Here is a 23,552-nt window from a genome sequence, read left to right as displayed (position 1 = left end):
TACCAACTTTCAAATAGAAAAACCGTACTACAGCGTATGTTTGTTTTTATCAATTTCTCACTGTACTTTATATGGAAACCCGAAAAACACGGATCTCATTATTTCATTTCTTACCATATGTTGCCAAACTAACAATAAGGCTTTGCTTTTGCTTACCTTTTTCATTTTTTTACGTTGCACCTTAATTTTAATTTTACTATGGTTACGTCATCCATTATGATATATGAAAAACATTCAACTAATATGACAGCTAAGTTTGTCATTTGTCAAATGTAAGTGCTACCAAATTAAATACACGAAAACAAAAAAAAGAATGTAGTTATGTGTATAGAAGACTTCCAATAAGTATTAAAGTAATTTCAAAAAATAAAACAGTTTCAAAGATATGTACATATTTTGAGCATATGAGTTTTGTTTATTTTTATCATTTAATAATTTCGCTCTAGATTAATTTTCTATAAAAATCATATGACTTCGTCTTACATATTTTTTTAATCATCACCCAAAAGCAATTTTGCGTTATTATTTTATTATTATTTCTGTTTTGGTTAAAATCCCTGGTTAAATTTATAAGTATTTACAATGCTCGTTCTCTTGACTTTTACAAATCGTTAACTATGTTACATAAAAAGACTTAACAAATCACAAACTTTCAATCACACACACAAACACTCTCACAGTCATTTCATTAATGTATTGTTAATACAGATTAAAAAAAGCAAAGCATTAGAAAAAAATTATAAATAAATTATTTTATGCATAGAAAACTTAAATTATTTTACAATGTCTTAATTTTAGGCGGTCTTAAGTTTCTTCTTCAATATCGTACTCGACCAATTGCAATAAGGCATTTCAAAGGCAAGTGAAAATACTATGGACGTCAAGTAAACGATGACAACAAATCCACTAGTCATGACGCTCTATAAAGTTCATAAATTTATTTATTAATTCAATTATTTCTTTTATTGATATGTACTAACCAATTGAAGAGGGTCAGCATGTGAGCTGGTATTGGATAAGCTGAAGACAAATGATATGACGAATGGATTGAGAAGATATATCGCATAGGAAAGTTTATTCAGGTGTTGGAACATCTTGCATTCGAGAATCCTTGACCACCAAATTCCACGACCTGTTGCACTTCCGATTATCATCCAACAAACTGCCACTGAGAATGTTACACGTCCCACAACAAGGAGCGTAATCGTTGATAGGAAGGACATGTCCCTCTTGATAGTTGAATATATACACGCGAAGAATGCTACAATAGCCATGTTCCACATGCACTTCTCCGTAGTCGTCCCGATCTCAAATTTTCCATTGTTCTCGACCAAGTACCATCCAGCAATTGCCCCCATGATATAGGGCATTATTCGAATGAAGGGATTGATATAGATCTCCGTGCCGGTGTGTAGAGCCACATCAAATGACAGCTGATAACGTGATCTAAAGCCCACAACGTAAGTCCATCCAATTGTTGCAATAAGCCCTCCAGCTATTACATTTTTAACAATTTTAGGATGTCTGATGGAAGAAATGAAAAGGAATCCGGATTGTCAGTACACAAATATCTAAGAAAATATCTAAAACTTACATACTTGGCATAAACAAAGAGTAATCCTGTAAGAAGGCAGAAGAATTGCATCTCACAAGCCAAAGACCAAGACCAATTGAGACAGAGTTCAGTGTGGCTGAAGAAGTTTTGAATGAAGAGCACATTTCTCCACCAATATTTCGAGCAAACTTGATCATAACGATCGCTAATGTGGAAGACCGAAACATCTTCAATGTAGGATGTGAATACAGCTACAATTCCACTTAGGACCAGGTACATGGGTGCAAGTCTGTAAAAAAAAAGAAAACCAATCAATAACATGTCATAGATTTGTAAGTATTATAGACAAATATTAACAGCAGTATATCTATCTCTTTTCTTACAAATGTCAAACTCATAAAATGGAAAAAGACTACCATTAGTTTATCCAATCTTTTGGTTTCCTGCGATACATAATGAGAGGTTTTTTCATTGAATATTGACTACATTAAATTTTTAATTTAACCGTACCATTAATCTGATTTTAACTATTCCAAATGTTAACTGTCAACCAAACCACTTTAAGAGCGGTAACGTCAATTTTCGATTAAATGGCTTCACTAATAGTTAAATTTGTTGAAGCAATCGTAACTTCACAACACTCGAATTGTACTGCAAACGCAACTTTAATCTAAATTACCGAACTTCTAATATCAAAACTGTCAACGTTGACAACTTGAAGACTGTTAACTTCAATTTGTGGTTTGACATAGTGACCGACGGAACAATTATTAATGCATCACTTTATCGACAAAAATACTTTATCGAGTTCTTGTCATTCTGGTGATGTCATTGGTCCTATTTTTTCACAAAAAGTCTCGTTCCAGGAATTGACATGTGCTGCAGTGACATTATTCCTTTGAATTAGACATTTCGTTACCACTTAAAAAATGTGAGCATAGAAATCGATTAATTCAAGACTTAATTGACGTTAACGTTTTAAAAGAAAAATGCATTCTAATTTGTCTAGCTCTTTGCCTTACCTTAAGTATCTATGAAGTGCCAATTTTCCATATGCCTTGACATTTTCCCCAAAGGAACTTTTACGAATAACATCCAATTTCGACTCATTTTTGATAAAATTATAAGTCTGCAGAAATCCGCTTAAAAGAAATTCAAGTTAAAGTTCTTATATTAAAAAATCATCAATTTCAAAACCTAACTTACCTTATTGTAAAGAACAGATCAACCAACAAAGGTGCTGTGCTAACATATTGAAAGAATGCCTTCTCAGCATATGATATCAAAAACGTCTTATTACTCACGGTGAAGTACATATACCACACAACATGGAAGAGCATTATCCAGAAACATGAAACAGATCTCAAGCCATTTATGACAGGAATCGAGTCTGCTGATTCTTCACGTACAGCAAATAATTTTCGAGTATTGCTGACGAGATCGAAACATTTGATAAATGACAAAAATTTTGACAGTACGCTATTTTCACTAACTAATTCCACTGTTTCGCTTAAAAAGCTTGCCAACAGGGTCATTGTTAGAGTGAAGATCACACAACCAATGATAATCTTCAGACTTTTCTGTTCGAAGAAACTCTCTTTTAGTTTAAGATCCTTAACGTACATTACTTCGGCATGAAGATCAAGTAATTTACTTTCCTCCAACTTATTATCGTCCATTAAACTCTGAGTCATATTTTGAATCTCCGATGAAGAACATGATGAGGGTAAGCAAAGCCCCACATGAATGATTCTTTCGGGCATGAATTTGATCTCAACTTGCCAAGGCGAATTGTGTTTCATATAGACTACCCGATAGTCCATTTCGAATGGAGCCATCTGATTGATCAATCCATCTTTCATAGTTCGTTCGAATTGATTGGATAGAGTTATTCGAACTGGAGCTTTAACTGCATCACAGCCTTGTTTACTGCCCAGCCAGTAGTTCTGGCCCCATATGAAGCCAGAATCCTTTCCTCCTGAAGAATCCAGAACTGTAAAGAGGTAAAGGTCGTTAGCAATTAACCTTAACATTGATTTTCAAGTACTAAAAACTTACCTTTCATAGCCCATGGATCCCTCCTTAAAATAGACTTCTCGATAATTTTAAAGTCCCTGAAGCACTGCTCGTTTATTAGAACCTCATTGGCTACTTTCGATAGTCCGAAAATTATTGAAGATTGTCCAAGATATTGATCCCAGACCTTCGAATTTCTGTGTTCACTTCCCTCGATTTCAGTAGAACTCATCAGAAGTGGTGGAAACTCTCTGGATCGATTTGATTCACTTCGGAAGTGTTTTTCCATTTCTATCCGTGGTGGTGGTGGCGGCGAGGATGCGGCAACTCCAGCCAGTTCACATAATTCTTCGCATGTTAAGTTATAGCGTTTTGCCGGCTGTTCATTATCACAGCTACTAAGTCCAATCGATATGAATAATAACAAGATTAAGTGAAACATATTGTGAATCCACACTGTTCGTAAAAACCAAGCACCACAGTAGAGCACTCTTAAGTAATCTTCCAGTTATTGCTTCCAATTATTGTTTTCGTTTAAAGTGATTCAAAATTCTTCCACGTGTTGAGCTTTAAAGTAAACAGAAAATATAATATCATCAATATTTGTTTTATTTTGTGTATCATTCATTTTTGTTGAGAATTCAAATTTTTTCCTTAGTAATACTATTAAGTAAAATACTTCGGGAAAATCCCAGTAAGTAATGATTAATGCCAAGCAGTTGAGTGGTTTGCAAATAAACTAAGATCAATCTTAAAACAAACGCAGTAAAATAAAAGATCCACCTGAGCGCGCCATTATGTAGCTTTGCGTTTATTGAAACAGTATTTTATTTGACTTGATTATTAATTGTTTGCAGTTAACCAGAGTAATTAATGGGTGTTTTTTTTAAAGGTATAAAACTTTAAGTTGGTAACACTTTTTTAACTGGCGGTGGTCATTTTGTCAACTGTCAAGTGATTCATTTTTAGTTAGAGCCACATCATTGGTCATATGTCAGATATCATATATAAATTGCAATGCCAGAAGAATATATTTTGAATAAAATAAGTTTCATATGTCAAATTAAAAATTTCCTTGCATTTTTATTCTATATGAAAAAATTCTTTGTATCAATTTTCACTGAAAGTTTTCAAAATTCATGATTTGTTCAAAGAATTTGACGACGTAAAAAGATCTGCAGAAATATGTAAAAACAAAACTGTTCAAACATTTCAAAGTTATTGAGTTATTGTATTTCTGTCACATTGATAAATGTCATATTTAATTAAGGTGGAATGACAATGCTATTTACTTTGCTTACAGATGGGTGGAATATTTATTTATTTGCTGATCAACCAAAGATTAATGTTTTAATGTGTTTGCTTTCTTTAAAGGTGGTTTATCAAAAATAAACATTTGTATTTACTATAAGTGTCAAAAATAAAAAATCATTAATCGATGGTTAATTTGGAGTTTGCAAACTGGCGTTGCCGTATGACACTCGTGCAGGTTTTTGAAACTAAAATTATATCTTGACAAGAAAAAATTGCTAAAAATGTGACATAGCTTATTTTGTTTTGATGGCAAACGCGAGTAATTTACTCAAGAAAAAGTAATAATCAAGTACTTGCTACCAACTACTTATATGTTCTCTTTCGCAAGTAAATATGAGAAGTTGCTTAAGCTTTGTTCCTGTTTCACCATTTCCAATGGAAATATATAGAATAAAATAAAAGAATTACACTCTCAAAGCCTTTCTTATTAATCTTTAAATACAAGAAAAATATTATAAAAATAAAATAAAATATTCAACTTTGGTTCCATCCAGGATCGAACTGGAGACCTTCTGCGTGTAAAGCAGACGTGATAACCGCTACACTATGGAACCACATGAAAATTGGGGGGCTTATACAAAAAGTCAACCCCATCTAATATTGATGATTTTTATTTAAAGTTGGATACACAATAAATGTCATGAAATTGAAGTATGTATTCTTTTATTGATGATATCGACATAAATTCTATAACAACTAAATAATAAATTTAAGCAAAGTGCAAACATTGGGTGAGTAAGGATAAATCAAAATCATATTTCTATAACGAAGGCTCACACAGTAATGCATTTTCCGTCCGAATACTACCATATGAATAAGAGCTAAATCAAGCTTATTCATAAAAGTTGAAACATGAGGTAAGTGCAAGGTAAGTTTGGGTTTAGTTCAGAGAAAACTAGTAGGTCTTACAGAAAAGTAAAATAAATATAAGTATTTATTCCAGTCCCGGCAAAAGTTTTAACTGCCATACCGACCACATAAACAGTCATTTTTTATTTTAGGTGAAAATGTCTTGAGAACAAATTTATTCGGAAAACTTAACGTTAACAAAAATAAATTGAACAAAAAAGGTGAATTTATGTCAAAGATTTGTATATAAGTAAATAAAATCTATAGTATTTTCGTTTAGCAACTTGTTGACGTTTACCGTAGGAACAATGTGGGTTGGGTAGTTTTATATAAATAAGAGTCTGGTTTTCAACCTGGCAATACTTTTGTTCGAAGTCGGTCTATTGACAGCTGTCACTCGACCATTCCATAATAAATAGACTTAATCCTTAAAAACGTTTTTGAATCGCACAAATTTGTTTTACGAAAACAATGGTTCGGTTCAAAATTTCATAAAGGGTTATTCGTTTTGCGTTTAAAAAGTAAAGCCCTGGACTTCGACATTTATCAACCCAAATTGTTAAACCAATTTTGTTTTAGTTGAACGTCTGACATTTACGTAATTGTATCGCTTTACTATCACACAAATCTATCTGCCACAGCCAGAATTCGGGCTTTAAGAGGAGATTATGGTTTACATTATCGTCCAGCCACGCAAGACGATTGTGACAAATTTGTGAAGAAATTTGAAGAGACTGAATTGGTTACAGATATTGTAAGGTCTGTACATCATCGTATTGCTCGTACCACTGAAAATATCGCTGCTGTAAGTGTAAGTGTTGCCGAAGACTCGAATGTCTCGATTACTTATCGTTCTCAGGAATAAGGATTGGCTTACGACACATATGGCGTATTTTGCATTTGGATCTACACCTACATCCATATAAACTCCAAGCTCACACACCAACTGAAACCAGCTAAACATTCACAACGTCGTAGAAACGTCAAATGGGTGCTTGAACGGCGGTAGACGTCAATTTTTCCAACAACATGTTTTTCAACGACGAAGCACATTTCTCACTGGGTGGGTATGTTAATGAACAAAATTGTCGTATTTGGGGTTCTGAGAATCCTCAATTGAAGAAAGGCCATTACATCTACAAAAATCCGCTGCTTTGTGCGGTTTTCAGTCCGGATGTTATGTGTGGTTGGACCTTATTTTTACGAAAACGAAGATGGAACGACTGTAACCGTCGATTCGGAGCGTTATTGTCATATGACAAACAACTTTTTTTTGCGTGCTATTGAAGAATACGACTTGGATAATATTTGCTTTCAACCACATTCCACACAACTCGAGCGAATATAGCTTTATTGCAAGAGACATTTCCTGGCCGAGTTATTTCTCGTCGTGGCGATATAAACTGACCACCAATATCATGCAATTTGTGGTGCTACGCAAAATACCGTGTTTATGCAGATACATTTTTTACTATTGAGCACTTAAAAACCAACATTCGTGAAGTTATGTCTGAGATACCGCCCAATATGTGTCAAAAAGTGGTCGAAAATTACCTCAAAAGAATCGATGATTGCAAAAATTCCAGTGTAACGATGTAGTCTTTTACAAAAACCTTATAATTAAAAAGATAAATCATGAAAAAAAACTATTTTACATGTGTTTTATTTACGTTTACTTTGGAAACCGTTAAATGGATAACCCTGTACTAGTAGAGCCATCAAAATACCAAAATGTTTTGACATCTTTCCACCAAATGACGCATTCACATTTTCAAATTTAATTAAATCAAACCACATTTATCAAATATATTTGAGAATGTGTACCTCCCCTAATACCAATTGCTGGTATGGCAGTGTGCTTACAACGAAGTTTATTGCTAACTTCCGCTAATATATATTTTCTTGAGTTTTCTTTGATATATTTTAAGTTTTTTTTAAATTGTCTCTTCTTTCCCTTGAGATTCCAGCTGAAAACCCAAACTAAGACTGTCACTAAACCATTAAAAACTGTCTATGTCCCCGAACCCAGTTAATCTATGTTTACCCATGTTTAAAACTTTTCTTACATAACTTGTGCTTAATTGAAACTAATAAAATGCATGCCTCAATATGACAATAAAAATTACTTAGTAAAACTTTGCACAAGGATTTCTTTTCTTTTTGGCTTCAACACTAAATTTCATACTCATTTAACACCTTTTACATTCATTTAACGTGCAATTAGTTAAAGTTGATGAAACATTTATTTTTTCGCAAAATTAAAACAACCAATGGTTTTGCTAAACCAAGACGAAGACCAACAAATATAGGTACAATATTATAAAAGACTCACCAACAAACTTTAAACATTGGCCAATATAGTCAGGTCATTTATAAACTTAAGTGCAAACATTAAGTTCCCCATCATGGGTAACTTCAATTTGTCACACGCTCAAATAGATTCAAATCAAACGTCAAATTTATCTAAAAATCAACTGAAAGATGCTACACTCTTAAAGGTTTGGTGTCTTTTTTATTATTTTAAGTGATTAGTCATGTAGTTTTTGTTTTTTTTTGGTTAATAAAACAAAACTACCAAAAAAGTAAATAAATCTTTTTTTTCCAGCTAATTTAAAAAGTTATGAAACCTTTCCGTACATTGCCAGCAGCTAAGTAACTTATACCTTTCCAGCTGATGACTGACTTCTTTTTTTTCGGTTTGGATTTCTTTTTCTTATGAATGAGCCAAGGTTAATTAATTTAAACAATACAAAAAAGAAGTAAAATGTGCTATCGGCTTAAAAGATTTCGTAAATTTTGCAACAGACGAAGTCACCTTACCGACACCAGCGACACTCACTCTTAAGTTTATGAAGGTCGAGACCATAAAGAAATTACAATGGACCAGATTTTAGATAGGTATATCTTAAGCTAGACTTTGGTTCCTCTGACTTTGAGACAATAAAAAAGGTGCACCGAAGCTAATCAGGGAAATCATAAGACACATCAAAACCCGGCTTAACTGCATTTCATATAGGAATGGCTTAAGCGCGCATTAGGTATGGTTGACGCTAACGCTTTTTTGTGGTTTTTCGGTGCGGCAAATTTGAGAAGCTTTATACAATTAGACTCACTTGAGCTGTGTGATGATGATGTTTGATTAGTTTGGTAGCGTATATTTTTTTGTACGACCATATTGTTGCATATAGAGGCTTTGGGTGCGTGTTTAAGTGAAGTTTGTTTATGATAATTTATTCTTCATTTTGAAATTTACAAATAGAAATGGTATTGCTTTGCTTAGTCTGTCATGCGATCGAGGGTGGAAATTATAGTGAATCATGTAATAAATGAATTAAACATGTTTATGGCATTTTAGTATTTTAAATGTTTGTTCATAATTAAAAAGTAAGACAAAATGTGACCACATCATTTACTTTAATTACAGGCCTGAGGAAGATAAGAAATCAGAAGTTTCATTGGATAGATGGATGATTATTATATTATATGACATTTACAACACAAAACATCAGGTGGCAGCACCGTATTCTTTTCATGAAATTTGACATTTCTGGAGGGATGTCTAGGTCTAGAATGGACTTTGGAAAAATGGCATACACTACCAACTGTCACCTGTCCCCAAACAAAAAGATCTAAATTTGTTAAATCACAAAATGGTACTCCATATATGAAAATTGCCAACAAAACGATCCGCAGTAGCCAGATTTTTGTATTTAAAAATTGGTGCAACTATAAGAAGATCTGTCAGAATAATAATTACAAAAAATACACAAATAGAAGAAAGTTTTTTGAAAATCAAAAGTTATAATTAACTTAGCAAAAAAACTAACAAAAACTAATTATCAAGAAGAAATGGTAAGAAAACATCTGGAAACTGAGAATTTATAAAAAAAAAGTTCATTTAACAATTGCTTCAAGGACGGGGTTTGTTCGTAGACTACTACATTAACATGTTATGTTGAAGCGAGCTTGAAGCTCTCCTCAATTCTATATATACCTGAATCGAGTTGATATGGGTTTGATTTGACTCGATTCTGGTCGGGGATTGGAGTCGAGTCAAAAATTTTGAAGAAAAACCTGTGTGGAGGAGTTAGTTTTACAGATAATGCATTATGGTCTGTTTATTTGCATGTTTGTGTACAAAAAATATAGTTTTGTTTTAATCAAATAAAAATATCACTATCAAACTATCTGACTTGCACTTCATAAGAAACATCGAAAAACTATTTGCGTTTTAGAATGTGCTGTCAAACTTAATCAGTTTTATATTTTCTGGTGCGGTGGAAACACCAAAAAGATTTATTTAATCTAAACAGAGATAACCTTTGGTGGAAACAACGTAAAACTTAATTATCTTTTATATTTTTGCAAAACAAGTTCATTTAGTCAATTTTCATTAATAAAACTAAATAATATCAACAGTAATATATTGATTTTTTCCCCAATGGAAAACGAACACAATATCAATCGTACCAACATTTGAGAACGAAATCACATAATTGTTTTTGTTATTCGTGTAAAATCCTACTATACTATGGATAGATTTTCCAACAATACACGGGTATTGTGATCACCTTCTCGAAAAAAGCCTAGTGTCAGGAAACTTTTATCGCAAAACTGCGAACTGTTTTACCATTTTTGTGGTCAATTTAAATCTAAGATCGGAACCTCAGACTGACATTTCGGTTTGCCTACAAGCTAACTGCATACTAAATGTGAGAAAGTGTGTGTGAAATGATTCAAAAACCAAACACATTCTCACATTAAGTGTTCCGGCACATCAAAATGCTAAATTTTAGTCCTCAGGCACATCTAAATGCTTTATATTGCCCTTCGTTCAAAAACGAAACAATCCTAACCAACAGAATCTGAAGTGCTGACATGGTCTTAAATTGGAAGATTTGTATAGCTTTTTAATTTCAATTCAAATAAATGTTGTAAATGTATATAAAATACAATAAGATTGACCAAATACATATTTATTTATTGCGAACGCAATATGAGCTGCAACTGGTTAAGCATAATTGATAATGGACAAAACATACAATTTTTTCAGCTGTAGTTTGCTTAGAGCATTTTTTTGGTGACGTTAGAAGTTCAGCTGGAAACAATAGGCGGGTGTCTCCGTATTTTTTTTTGTACAGACAATGCTACGAGAAGAATACTTCTGAAGTTCCATTTCCAACTTTAGCTAGTTCAGATTCTTCAATTAGTATTTTCATCATTTAAGCAGTTCGGTAATTGCAAGACCAAATTTTAGTTTTGTTTGTTGCAGAAATATTCCTGAAAATTTCTTTTTGAGGGACTATGTTGGAGTTACAATTTTGTTTGTAGTTAGATTTTGGAATACAAATTTGAGGGCACCATGTTTTAAAAATAAGTTGCTTTGTGTAAAGCATCTTTAAGGAATAGAAATAGGCAATATGGTTACACCCAATACCAACTAAATGAGTGCAATAAATAGATTTAACTAACTTTTTTATTCCAATATGGGGAAACCGAACACCCAATAATTGGCTGCAATTAATGCTAAACTTTTTTCTAAAAAGTTGATGAAGGTTAACCGAAGCGGAAATTTCTTTAATGAACATACCTTAAATATTATTGGCTTTCTCAAAAATATTTGTCTACGCTAACCTCTGCTTTATATCTGAAAACTATTGCTTATGGATATTTTCTTCTATGTTCTGCATTTATAAAAACAAAATCTACGGTAGTATTTATTATATTAAGAAAAACAAAAACATATACGTAAAACTCATTAATTTGTTTTCATTATTAGTAGCAGTTTTAATAAAAAAAATTCCCTTCAAACAATAATAAGTAAACTTGAACTTAGTTTTTAATTTTTAAGGAATGAATGAAAATTTTATTTTGGGTTAAACTGTGGGAATTCACTAAAAGAAAGTTCTGTACGTCAACAATAAACATTCATATCGATTAAATGATCTATTAAATGAGTTGTGCATGAATTCAGAACGAGTTTTTGACGTTTTCATTTTGTGATAAACGTCAAAATTTGCATTTTCTTTGCTCTGCATATTATATTCAACAAGTTTGTTATAATCGTTTTTGTTATTTTTGTTTAAATATTGGTGTTCCCTTGTTTGTTTGCAAATACATATTTATATACATATACTTTTTTTTTAATTTAATAAATATTTATTTATCAAAATGAAATTCAAAAATAGTTAATCATTAAAAGCAAACTATAAATATACTTGGATTAATTAAATTGATACAGATTTTAATTACTTGCAAACAAATATTTGAATTCAATAAATTGCGCTCGCACCCTTAACTTGATGGTTCTTTGAACGCATCTTTGATACAATAATCCGAAGTTATATGAAATTTAAAGTTTTTCGTAGTGATTGCTGTAAATGAGTGAATTAATTATGTTAAACTGATAATGAACATGGTTTTTTCAAGACAAAAATGTACATTGGTTCGCTATCACAATAATTACTGCAAAACTAAAGCTTAAAACTAAATTTTTCATCGAAAAAAGTAAAAAGAAAAATCTGAAAAAAAAACTTATTAACTTCCAAATTTTCTTTTTGCATTTCAAAGTGCCGCTAGCCCACGGCATCGTTTTTTTCACATCTATTGGACTAATTGTCAAAATTACAAATACAATGTAAACAAACGGATTTTGGAGAGTAAAACGTACGAAAGAGTCCGATATTGATAAAGAGTATTTTTGATTTAAACTTTTTCTATTATGAACTGTTCTACCATTTAGCTTTGTTGAAGATTGCACCGTTCCATTTTTAGTGATGGCGTCTTTGTCTATAAAACCTTAAGCAAAAAAGTGACTACGGCATCATTAGCTATAAACTTCAACACCACCTTTAGGTTACGGAAAAAGAAGCAGCTCCATTATAATACTTACTTTACTTAAATTTGCGCTACAGTCCTGTGTGAACTAGGGCCTCACGCAACAAACTTCTCCATCTTGCTGTCAAAGTTGGGTGAGGTCATCTTCCACTTGTGCGCGCCACCTGATCCGCGGTCTTCCTCTACTGTCCTGTGGGTGTGGATTCGAAGACTTTCCGGGCCGGAGCATTGGTTTCCATGCGCTCTACGTGACCCAGCCATCTAATTCGTAGGACTTTTACCCTTCTGGCTAAGTCTACGTCGCTGTACAACCCATACAGCTCGTCGTTCTAACTTCTCCTCTACATCATTTCGATGCATACGGGACCGTAGATCACACGAAGAATTTCTCTCTCGAAACGACCCATGGTGCTTTCATCCGCTTTTGTCATAGTCCGTTCTTCTGCACCGTATAGCAGGACGGAGATGATGAGGGTATTACGAGTATATAGCTACACTTACCCTCGAGATAGGACCTTACCACTCAATTGTTTTTTTAGCCCGAAGAAACAGCGGTTAGCAAGAGTTTTTCTGCGTTTGTATCAACGCTGGTGTTGTTTTCTGCGTTTACAGCGGAGCCTAGGAAGACGAAGTCCTTGACTACCTCAAAGTTACGTCTGTCGATTGTGACGTTTTGACCAAACCTCAGTGTTGTATGTCCTTTCTAGACGACAGCATGTACTTTGTTTTGCCCTCATTAACCGTTAAACCCATTTTTGCCGCCTCTGCCTCAATACTCACAAAAGCCCCATTGACTTCACATTGAAATCTTCCGGTTATGTCAATGTCATCAGCACATTCTAGTAATTCGACAGACTTTTGAAAGATAGTTCCTCTAATGTTGACGTGTGAGCTCTGCAATATTCTTTCAAGCACGATGTTAAAAAAATCACAGGACAGTGCATCACCTTGTCTAAAACCTTTTTTGACATCGAAAGGTTCTGTTAAGTTGTTTCCAACCTTTATGAAGCAGCGTAAATTCTATATGATCATCCCGCACAAACGGACAAGTTTGGCAGGTATGCCAAAACATGGCATGGCTCTATACAGCTCGTCCCTCTATATGCTGTCATATGCGGTCTTGAAATCGATGAAAAGATGGTGGGTGTCGATTTGATGTTCTTGGTTTTTTTCCAGGATGTGCCGTAATGTGAATATTTGAGTAACTGTGGACTTTCCTGGTCTAAAACCACACTGATAAGGACCTATCAGGTTGTTGACGATGGGCTTTATACGTTCACATATTACGGCAGAGAAGATTTTGTAGGCGATGTTAAGTAGACTGATTCCTCTATAGTTGGTGCAGTTTAGAGGGTCTCCTTTTTTCAGGATCAGGCAAACAATACTGGGGTTCCATTCATCGGGCATGTTTTCTTCCGACCATATCTTACAGATAAGTTGGTGCATGCTCCTAACCAACTTCTCTCCAGCTGCTTTAAAGAGCTCGGCATTCAAGCCATCTGCCCCAGCGGCTTTATTAGACTTCAACTTAGATATGGCAATCTTTACTTCGTCTAAGTCGGGAGGACGGGATTGTTGGCTTTCGTTGTCTATATTGAATGGATCATCCTGCCTGACAGCGGAATTCAGTTCTTCGTCGCCGTTATACAGTCTGCAGAAGTGGTCCTTCCATATCCTCAGCATTGACTGCGGTTCCACTATGATGTTTCCACTTTCGTCTTTGCAGCCTTCGGTTCTAGGTTTATGTACCTGTGAATTTCGTTTCACCTGTTCATAAGACTTTCGAACTTCATTCCTGCTTTTAAACCTCTCAACATCTTCGACCACACGCTAATCATGCCCTCTCATGCCCAGCGTTCCTCTCGCCTCTTCTACTCATAGAGCTCATGAGCAGCGCTCGTCCTTTTATGCAGCGCCGCTTTGCGTGCCTGTTGTTTGGCTGCATTTGCCTGCCGACATTCCTCATCAAACCAGGGGTTCCTTGTTGGTGCTGTTTGAAACCCAGCACATCAGAGGCGGCTTCTCTGATTGCATCTTGGCAATGTTGCCACTGGTTTTGCGATACAAAACGGCAGAGAACTTCGAGAGAGGTTACTTGTAACTCGGTTGGAAAAGGATTTGGCGATCTCTGGCGATTGTAGCCGTTCGACGTTGTAGCTTCTACCAGCACCTTCCTGTTTTGCCTTGGATCTAGAAATCCGAAGTGCTACCTTGGCTACAACGAGGTAGTGGTCCAAGTCGATGTTAGCTCCTCGGAAAGTTCGGACTTCGATGATGCTGGAAGCGTGTCTGGCGTCGATCGCAATATGGTCAATCTGGTTGACGTTAGATTGATCTGGAGAAGTCCAAGTACCTTTGTGGATGTTGAGGTGTGGAAAACGCGTACTGGCTACCATGACGTTTCGCCCCGCAGCAAAATCTATGAGCCTGAATCTGTTGTCCGAAGTGTTGTCGTGCAGGCTGTTCTTCCCGATTATTCCACCAAAGATGTCTTCCCTTCCTAGCTTGGCATTAAAATCCCCCAGGACTATTTTAATATCGTAGCTAGGGCACTGCTCATATGTTTTGTCTAGGAGCTCGAAGAACATATCATTGGTGTTGTCGTCTTTCTCTTCTGTGGGGGCGTGCGCGCATATCAGGCTAATGTTGCCGAATATAGCCTTGATGCGTATGGTCATGAGGCGCTCATTGATGCACCTATAGCTCAAGACTTATTGCCTAAGTCTGGCTCAAATGACGAAGCGGCATCCAAATAAGCGCTGTTGATTTTCCAACTCCATTATAATACCAAAGGTTTTATATATGTGCAAAGATGGCGTACTTTTTACTTATCAAATGCCAAAAATGACAACGTTAAGTGACAGCTGCTCAAATACCGTGCTATTTAAAATTAAATTATTTTTAACCTCCAAGTTTTAAAACTGGACACATTCATTATTCAATTTGGTAAAGTGAACAACAAAATTAGCATTTACAAAAGATTACAATTTTTACCGACATTTCAGTGTCTTAATGGTTTATTTGACCATTGTAAAGTACATATCTGGCTATGTGTTATCGCGTTAGTGAAAACCCACTTCATCCCCAACAAAATAACTTAAGAATGCCGTGCCGGTGGGTGGTGTCATTAGGCCATATATTTCTTTTGTTTTTGTTCACGACCGAAAATCACTTCCGAAACATGAACAACATTATTTTTAGACCAATTACATATACTTTGGGCATAGTTGGTAAAATGTGGTTTTGACAACTATTGCCACAAGCCATTTATAGTGGGTAGATATATAGATTACTAGTATAATGTAAAGTTTGTTAAATTATGGATTTATTGTAAAAAGCCGGTATATTTTAAACGACATTTGGATAAAAGTGCGTAGCTAAGATACGGAACATTTTAATGGATCAAAAAACGCGTCGGTTATGGCAGACCATATTATGACCAATGTCAAATTCTTTTATGGGAAAGTCTATACATAAATTTAAAAGAAAAACAACAATTGTTAGCAAAATTTGTTTGCAATAATTTGAAAGAAAAGGAAATAAATGTAGAAGTTTTTATAGTAGAATTTATGGGTTTTTTTCAATCCACGTTAGTAACAAATGTTAGCGAATTTAAAAAAGAAGCAAATAAGGAAGTTCATTTTTATAAAGAAATATTTATGGTGTTCTTTTTTTAGAAAATATTAGCAAAATATCTAAATAAAGAAGGTTCTTATTTTGGAGCAATAATAATGGTTTTGCTTACGTGGGATTTATCAAAATTTGATGAAATAATGCGTTAGCTCCTTTTTTAAACAACGCATTTTTTTTATTTAAATAATTAGCTATCAATTGGTAAACAAATTTATAAACTAAACTTGGCACATTGATTTTGTTTTTCTTGTTTTATTATTTATGTAAAATATAATACCAATCTTGACATTGGAAAAAAATCAGGTTTCTTTTTCAAATTCATCAAACTAAGGCGTAGGTTCCATGTGTTAGCTATAAAATTTTATAGGTAGGCAATTGATCAAACGTCAGAAAATTTTTCATATTTTGATTTATGTCCATATTTTTTGGTGTTTTTATATTTCGGTTGACACTTGTAAATATAAAAAAGCTTATAATATTAATTATTCTGTTTTTGGCGATTTATAAGAAATATATTCAAAACAAAGAACAGTAAACAAATATGGACAAAAAAACTAATGGGAGATCTTAAGTACGTTATAGAGGGCTTAGACCTGCGTCATAAACATTTTATGAATTAATTCGTTTATTCTTAGACAATATTATTATTTTTAACATTATCTTTTAGTTCTATTAAAAGGCATCTTAACTTTTTTGGTTTTTCGATGAGTAACTATTGTGCAGGTTATGGCAAAGTGACGTACTTCTTATTATTAATTTATGCATATTTCATCAATAAATATGAATATGAATAATATCATCTTTTTTATTTAATACAAAATTGTATTTCGTTTGTCTGGCAAAATAAATATAACCCTTTTTTAAAGTATAGTAAAATATATAAAATGATGGCAAAACAATAAACCACTCCCATAAATTAATTTACAAATAATTACAAAATCAATCAAATATTAGTTGTGAATTTTTGTATATTGATTTATTTTTGTCGTACAAATAATATTTTTAATCATTTGCTTAGAGTTTTAATGTTTATATTTGCGGGACATGATGTCCGCAGCTAATAATGCACTTGACTTTTTATTTATACGGAAATTAATATTTGTATAAGCACTAAGCACTAATGATCGTCTAATAACAAAATGATGTGAAAGTGAATTCAATTATTGACTTTTTTGTTTAAAATAATTATAATAAAATAAAATAATTATTATTTTGTGTAAATGCAAGTTTAAGGTAGTTTCAGTATTTTGATAATTGCAGTTTTTAAAGTTAATTGCCTTAATAAAATGGATAAAAAACTGTAACATTGTTTGATATCCCTTAAAAAATTATTGACAAATAACGAGAATATAATCGTCAAGTCAATTATCAATTACGTACTCAATATTTTTGTAATCTACGACTTAAAAATAAAATAGAATCTTATATTTGACAGTTTTCCTTCAATCTTAACAACGTTGATCTCTTTTTTGTTGTGAAAGCTATAATATTTTGGTAATTAATATTTTCAATCTCTAATATAAGCTACATGAGAAAAAGTAACTCGTAAAATTTAAATGAATTACTAACAACAGCAAATTTATTTAACCATACAAAATAAAATGAATGGCGCCCAACGCATGGCACGTGGAGACTCCAAAAGGAAAATCAAGACACATTTTATAAGTGTGTTATGTTTAATGTATTTTGATTACCCAAGCCAACTTTATTTTGTGTTTTAAGGTAAGATAACTATCTGTGGAAAAAACACAACGTAAAGGGTCAATTTTTTGACATGACGCACTTAAAATCAGGTTAATCCGCTGTCACACTACATACATAAAAGTAAGTTTACAATAAATGTATGTACATATTTAGTTTAGTAGGCGTTTAGGGCAAGAAATTAAGGAAGTGAATTAATTCGTAATTTATACTACCTTTTTCACTTTATTAAACAGAAATGGAGCGAATAATTTACGAAAGACATTTTTAAACGTCAAACTTTTAGAATTGGAAGCGAATTAGATAAGCCAGAAATTTGTAAATTTCACAAAAGCAAAATGTAAATTAGGTCTGAAAATCAGATCATACGCATTACGGACTAATTTCCTTATAAATCTCTATTTATAACTATTGTAAATGAAAAATTTCGAATTACGATGGGCGTTTGAGCAGTGTTGTATCCAAGGCTCTTTCGTTGTCCAAAAATAAGTTCAAAATTTGAAAATTTTAGTTGTACAAAAACGAGTAGTAAAATTGAAACATTATTGCAGTTTTATAGATTTTTTCTTAGGAAAAAAAAACAAAATTTTGTATGTGAATTTTCTGTTCTTCCCAAAAAAATTCTCCTTCAATTTCCGGAAACCCAGTAAACATTCAAATGAATCTCTAGCAATGTTCAATTGGTAGACATGTGCATTCAAGAGGACACAAGCGTCCACAGGTTTTTCTTAAAACCAACCTCTGTCTATCAACTCCTACTCTCACCTCCACATGGTGAACATCGGGTGCCTAGTACCTCAACTGGAAATTGGGTTATAACCCCGGTGGAAAGTTGTTGGGTGCAGCAAACGAGAGAGGTGGGGAGAGGTGTTTCCACTAAGGCACCTCTCCTTATCCAGACGGCAGCGGAGGAATTCCCGAGATGGAATCAACGGTGGCGTCTACAGTTCCAGTAAGGTTGAACTACTTAGTGAACACCTTATAGGGCTTCTTCGACTTATTCGGAGCCCAGGCCTGTAAGGAGCGGTTCTATCCGGCTCCCCATCCTTGGAGTTATACTAAGGATCTGGCCCTCCAGGTTGGGGGTTGTGCGTCGGGGTGACTTCCTGGCCACGTAAAAGCTTTCAAAGTTGCGAAGCACCAACAAGCCTCGGATACGGACGGATTTACTGTTGACAACTAACGCAAACGAATAACGGACAACGAACTTCGGATATGCACGTGGAATGTTAGGTCCCTTAACAGACCACGTGCGGCCGAAGAATTAGCGGAGGCCCTAGAACGATATAAAGCAGATATCACCGCCATCCAGGAAATACGATGGGATGGGCCGGCCAAAAAGAGAATGAAAAACTGCGATATTTACTATGGTGACTCCTACCACGAAAACCAACAGCGCTTATTTGGATGCGGATTCGTCATCAGAGCCAGACTTAGGCAAGAAGTCTTGAGCTATAGGTGCATCAATGAGCGCCTCATGACCATACGCATCTAGGCTAAATTCGGCAACATTAGCTAGCCCCCACAGAAGAGAAAGACGACAACACCAAAGATATGTTCTTCGAGCTCTTAGACGAAACATATTAGCAGTGCCCTAGCTACGATACTAAAATAGTCCTGGACGATTTTAGAAGTTAAGACATCTTTGGTGGAATAATCGGGAAGAACAGCCTGAACGACAACACTTCCGACAATGGATTCAGGCTCATAGATTTTGCTGCGGGGCGAAACGTCATGGTAGCCAGTACGCGTTTTCCACACCTCAACTTCCACAAAGGAACTTGGACTTCTCCAGATCAATCTACCGTCAACCAGATTGACTATATTGCGATCGAAGTCAGACATGCTTCCAACATTCCAATTTTCCGAGGAGCTAACATCGACTCTGACAACTACCTCGTTGTAGCCAAGGTAGCACTTCGGATTTCCAGACCCAAAGCAAAGCAGGGAGGTTCTGGGAGAAGATACAACGTCGAACGGCTACAATCGCCAGAGATCGCCAAATCCGTTTCAAACCGAGTTACAAGTAACCTCTCTCGAAGTTCTCTGCCGCCAACACAATGTATCGAAAAAGAGTGGCAACATTGCCAAGATGCAATCAGAGAAGCCGCCTCTGATGTGCTGGGTTTCAAACAGCACCAACTAAGGAACCCCTGGTTTGATGAGGAATATCGGCAGGCAAATGCAGCCAAACAACAGGCACGCAAAGCGGCGCTGCATAAAAGGACGAGCGCTGCTCGTGAGCTCTATGAGCAGAAGAGGCGAGAGGAACGCCGACTTCTCAGAAGGAAAAAGAGTGGGCATGAGAAGCGTGCGGTCAAAGATGTTGAGAAACCTAGAACCGAAGGCTGCAAAGACAAAAGTGGAAACATCATAGTGGAACAGCAGTCAATGCTGAGGATATGGAAGGACCACTTCTGCAGACTGTATAACGGCGACGAAGAACTGAATTCCACTGTCAGGCAGGATGATCCATTCAATATAGACGACGAAAGCCAACAATCCCGTCCTCCCGACTTAGACGAAGTAAAGATTGTAATATCTAAGTTGAAGTCTAATAAAGCCGCTGGAGCAGATGGCTTGAATGCCGAGCTCTTTAAAGCAGCTGGAGATAAGTTGGTTAGGAGCATGCACCAACTCATCTGCAAAATATGGCCGGAAGAAAGCATGCCCGATGAGTGGAATCTCAGCATAGTATGCCCAATACATAAGAAAGGAGGCCCTCTAAACTGCGCCAACTACAGAGGCATCAGTCTCCTTAACATTGCGTATAAGATCCTCTCTGCCGTATTATGTGAACGTCTGAAGCCAACAACCTGATTGGTCCTTATCAGTGTGGCTTCAGACCAGGAAAGTCCACTATCGACCAAATATTCACACTACGGCAGATCTTGGAAAAAACCCAGGAGCTTCAAATCGATACCCACCATCAAAGCCGCGTAAGCATCTATAGGGAAGAGCTCTATCGAGCAATGTCTAGTTTTGGCATCCCTGCCAAACTCATCCGTTTGTGCAGGAACGTAACAGAACCTTTCGAAGTCAAAAAAAAATTTTAGACAAGGTGATGCGCTGTCATGTGATTTTTTTAACATCGTGCTTGAAAGAATAGTGCAGAGCTCACACGTCAACACTAGAGGCACTATCTTTCAAAAGTCTGTCCAACAACTGGCATATGCTGATGACATTGACATAATCGGAAGAACTCAGCGTGATGTCAATGGGGCTTTTGAGAGTATTGAGGCAGAAGCGGCAAAAATGGGTTTAACGGTTAATGAGGGCAAAACAAAGTACATGCTGTCGTCTAGAAAAGACACACAACACCAACGTTTTGGTCAAAACGTCACAATCGACAGACGTAACTTTGAGGTAGTCAAGGATTTCGTCTACCTAGGCTCCGCTGTAAACGCAGAAAACAACACCAGCGCTGAGATCAAACGCAGAATAACTCTTGCTAACCGCTGTTTCTTTGGACTAAGAAAGCAATTGAGTGGTAAAGTCCTCTCTCGAGGGACCAAATTATCGCTATATAAGACCCTTATTATCCCCGGCCTGCTATACGGTTCAGAATCATGAACTATGACAGAAGCGGATGAAAGCACCTTGGGTCGGTTCGAGAGAAAAGTTCTTCGAGTGATCTACAATCCCGTATGCATCGAAGGGGAGTGGAGGAGAAGATGGAATGGTGGGCCAGAATGGTAAAAGTCCAACGACTAAGATGGCTGGGTCACGTAGAGCGCATGGAACCCAATGATCCGGCCCGGAAAGTCTTCGAATCCATACCCACAGGATTATGATTTTTATGAGTAAAGGTCCAGACGACATAAGGGACTTGCAGGTAAGGCAATTTTATAGTATATGGAATTTTTCAGCTGCTAAAAATTTGGCTTCCAAGAAACGCAACTATATTGGAAAGTAAAATATATGTCAAGAAAAATCTCCCCAACTTTTTAATCCAGTCTATAACCCGTTTCTTTTGAAATAAGCACATCTTTTTGGAGAATATTCAAAAAAGTCTCTTTTTCAACATGCATTTTCCAATCATTTGCTTTAAGTCATTTGACGTTTGTTGCCGCTATGTAAAAGCAAAACTGTCAAAATAACAACGTACGATTTTCTTTTTTCGTTTTGTTTATATCAATTTCTGCGTTTTCCTCTTATTTTAAAATAAAAGTAAACATTTATTTATAAAATGAATATGTGTGTGTTGTGTTTTGCAAAAGCTTAATGTGCTAATAAACCATATTTGTACAGTATAGTATGATTACATATAGGATTTCAACGTATAGCTTGAAGAAAAATGCAAATCTTCACACCACTTCCACAAACTCAAACATTAAAAAAACAAAATTTTTTGTAAGATGTATAGTGCTAATTCCCGGTTATTTGATTCGTATATATGAAGGCATTTTCTATAGATACATAAGTTCCAAATAGAAAAACCCAACGAATCATATGAAGTACTAATTGCATAAAACGTCAAATTGCAACCAGACTCATCTCACTGATAAACAAAGTGAAATGCAACTTCAAAACTTTATAAATATTCATTTAAATGTCAACTTAATATAATAAAATCTATAAACAAAAAATGTATCACCTATTTTCCTATAACTAAAACTTCACATCCAAAATAAATTAACGTGTATACACAAATTTACATTTCGAATCGAAAATCAGTTCGAAAAAAAAAATTCATAATGAAAATGAAAACGAAATTAAAAGAATAAAATTATATCACTTGGCCATCAACACCAAGCTCAAGCAACCAAGTATTATCGCATCATTGGACGCGTCGCGTCGCTGCTGATTCGTAGAGGTATTGTTTGCTTGCACGACATTGTGTTTACATAAAAAAGCAACAACAAAAAGTTGAAGATGTTATCCATCATTAACAGAGTTGAAAAGTTGACCCACAGCCGTTGCCGCCGAAAGAGCAATGGGAGTTAAAGCAAGATTAAGCAAAAATTTAACTTTCGAATATGTACTTATTATATTTCAGACTAAAATTGCAGACGAAATGATCCTGATTCACGACTTGTTATATGCACACAGCAAGATAAATCATACTCGTTAAGATTGACCTACTTACCAATTTTTTCGTAAGAAATGTCAAACTTTTTCGAAGTTATCCTTGTAACTTATCAAGCGAATAAGATGCGATTTGGGTGTCACTTTATTTTTTATCTTGGGAATGTAAATTCAGGGTTACACGAATTTAGTAAGGTAATGTAGTGCACTTTTTTTTTAATCAAATACATATGAGTTTGACATGTAATCTGACCTTAAAACTTTCGATTGACATTCACTTTCGATTTCGAATGTTCAGTTAAATTCAAACATTGAGTGCATGGGTCACCGTTATTTATTTATGACACTTCAGAATGTAAAAATTCACGGCGATGTCTTTTTTTGCATTTATGAAGCTCTTTTCACTTGATTTATCACTTTGTAGGAAAAAAAACCTATCGCCTTTGACAGAAACAGGGATGAATTTCGAATGTTTTGAACTGCGCAACGGATGTTTTACGAATGAACTTCATCTGGCGTATACCTAAAACTTTTATAAACTCTGTTGTTACATTGGGTGTAGGGTCTCTCCGTAAAAGCTGTTTTATCACACATCGCAGTAAAAACAAAATAGGTTGGT

The 23,552-nt window shown here is 35.0% G+C and overlaps 1 protein-coding gene and 1 non-coding gene across 2 annotated transcripts; both read right to left on the bottom strand.

The window, feature by feature from the left end:
* Positions 1–392: 392 nt before the first annotated feature.
* On the bottom strand, positions 393–23,439 carry LOC129952124 (nose resistant to fluoxetine protein 6-like). Its single transcript, XM_056064568.1, has 7 exons — positions 22,995–23,439; positions 3,614–4,138; positions 2,762–3,548; positions 2,578–2,697; positions 1,599–1,844; positions 981–1,524; positions 393–920 (listed from the first exon to the last, which is right to left on the bottom strand). The coding sequence occupies exons 2-7, from the start codon at positions 4,011–4,013 to the stop codon at positions 795–797; spliced, it is 2,223 nt and encodes a 740-aa protein (XP_055920543.1). The 5' UTR covers positions 4,014–4,138; positions 22,995–23,439; the 3' UTR covers positions 393–794.
* Positions 5,367–5,439, bottom strand: Trnav-uac (transfer RNA valine (anticodon UAC)). Its single transcript has one exon. It is a non-coding gene; the product is annotated as a tRNA-Val (tRNA).
* Positions 23,440–23,552: the final 113 nt, after the last annotated feature.

Source organism: Eupeodes corollae, chromosome 3 (genome assembly GCF_945859685.1).
Source record: "Eupeodes corollae chromosome 3, idEupCoro1.1, whole genome shotgun sequence".
In the NCBI taxonomy this organism is placed as follows: domain Eukaryota; kingdom Metazoa; phylum Arthropoda; class Insecta; order Diptera; family Syrphidae; genus Eupeodes; species Eupeodes corollae.
The sequence above is the reverse complement of the archived record's forward strand: the minus strand, read 5'-3'. Positions and strand labels throughout refer to the sequence as shown.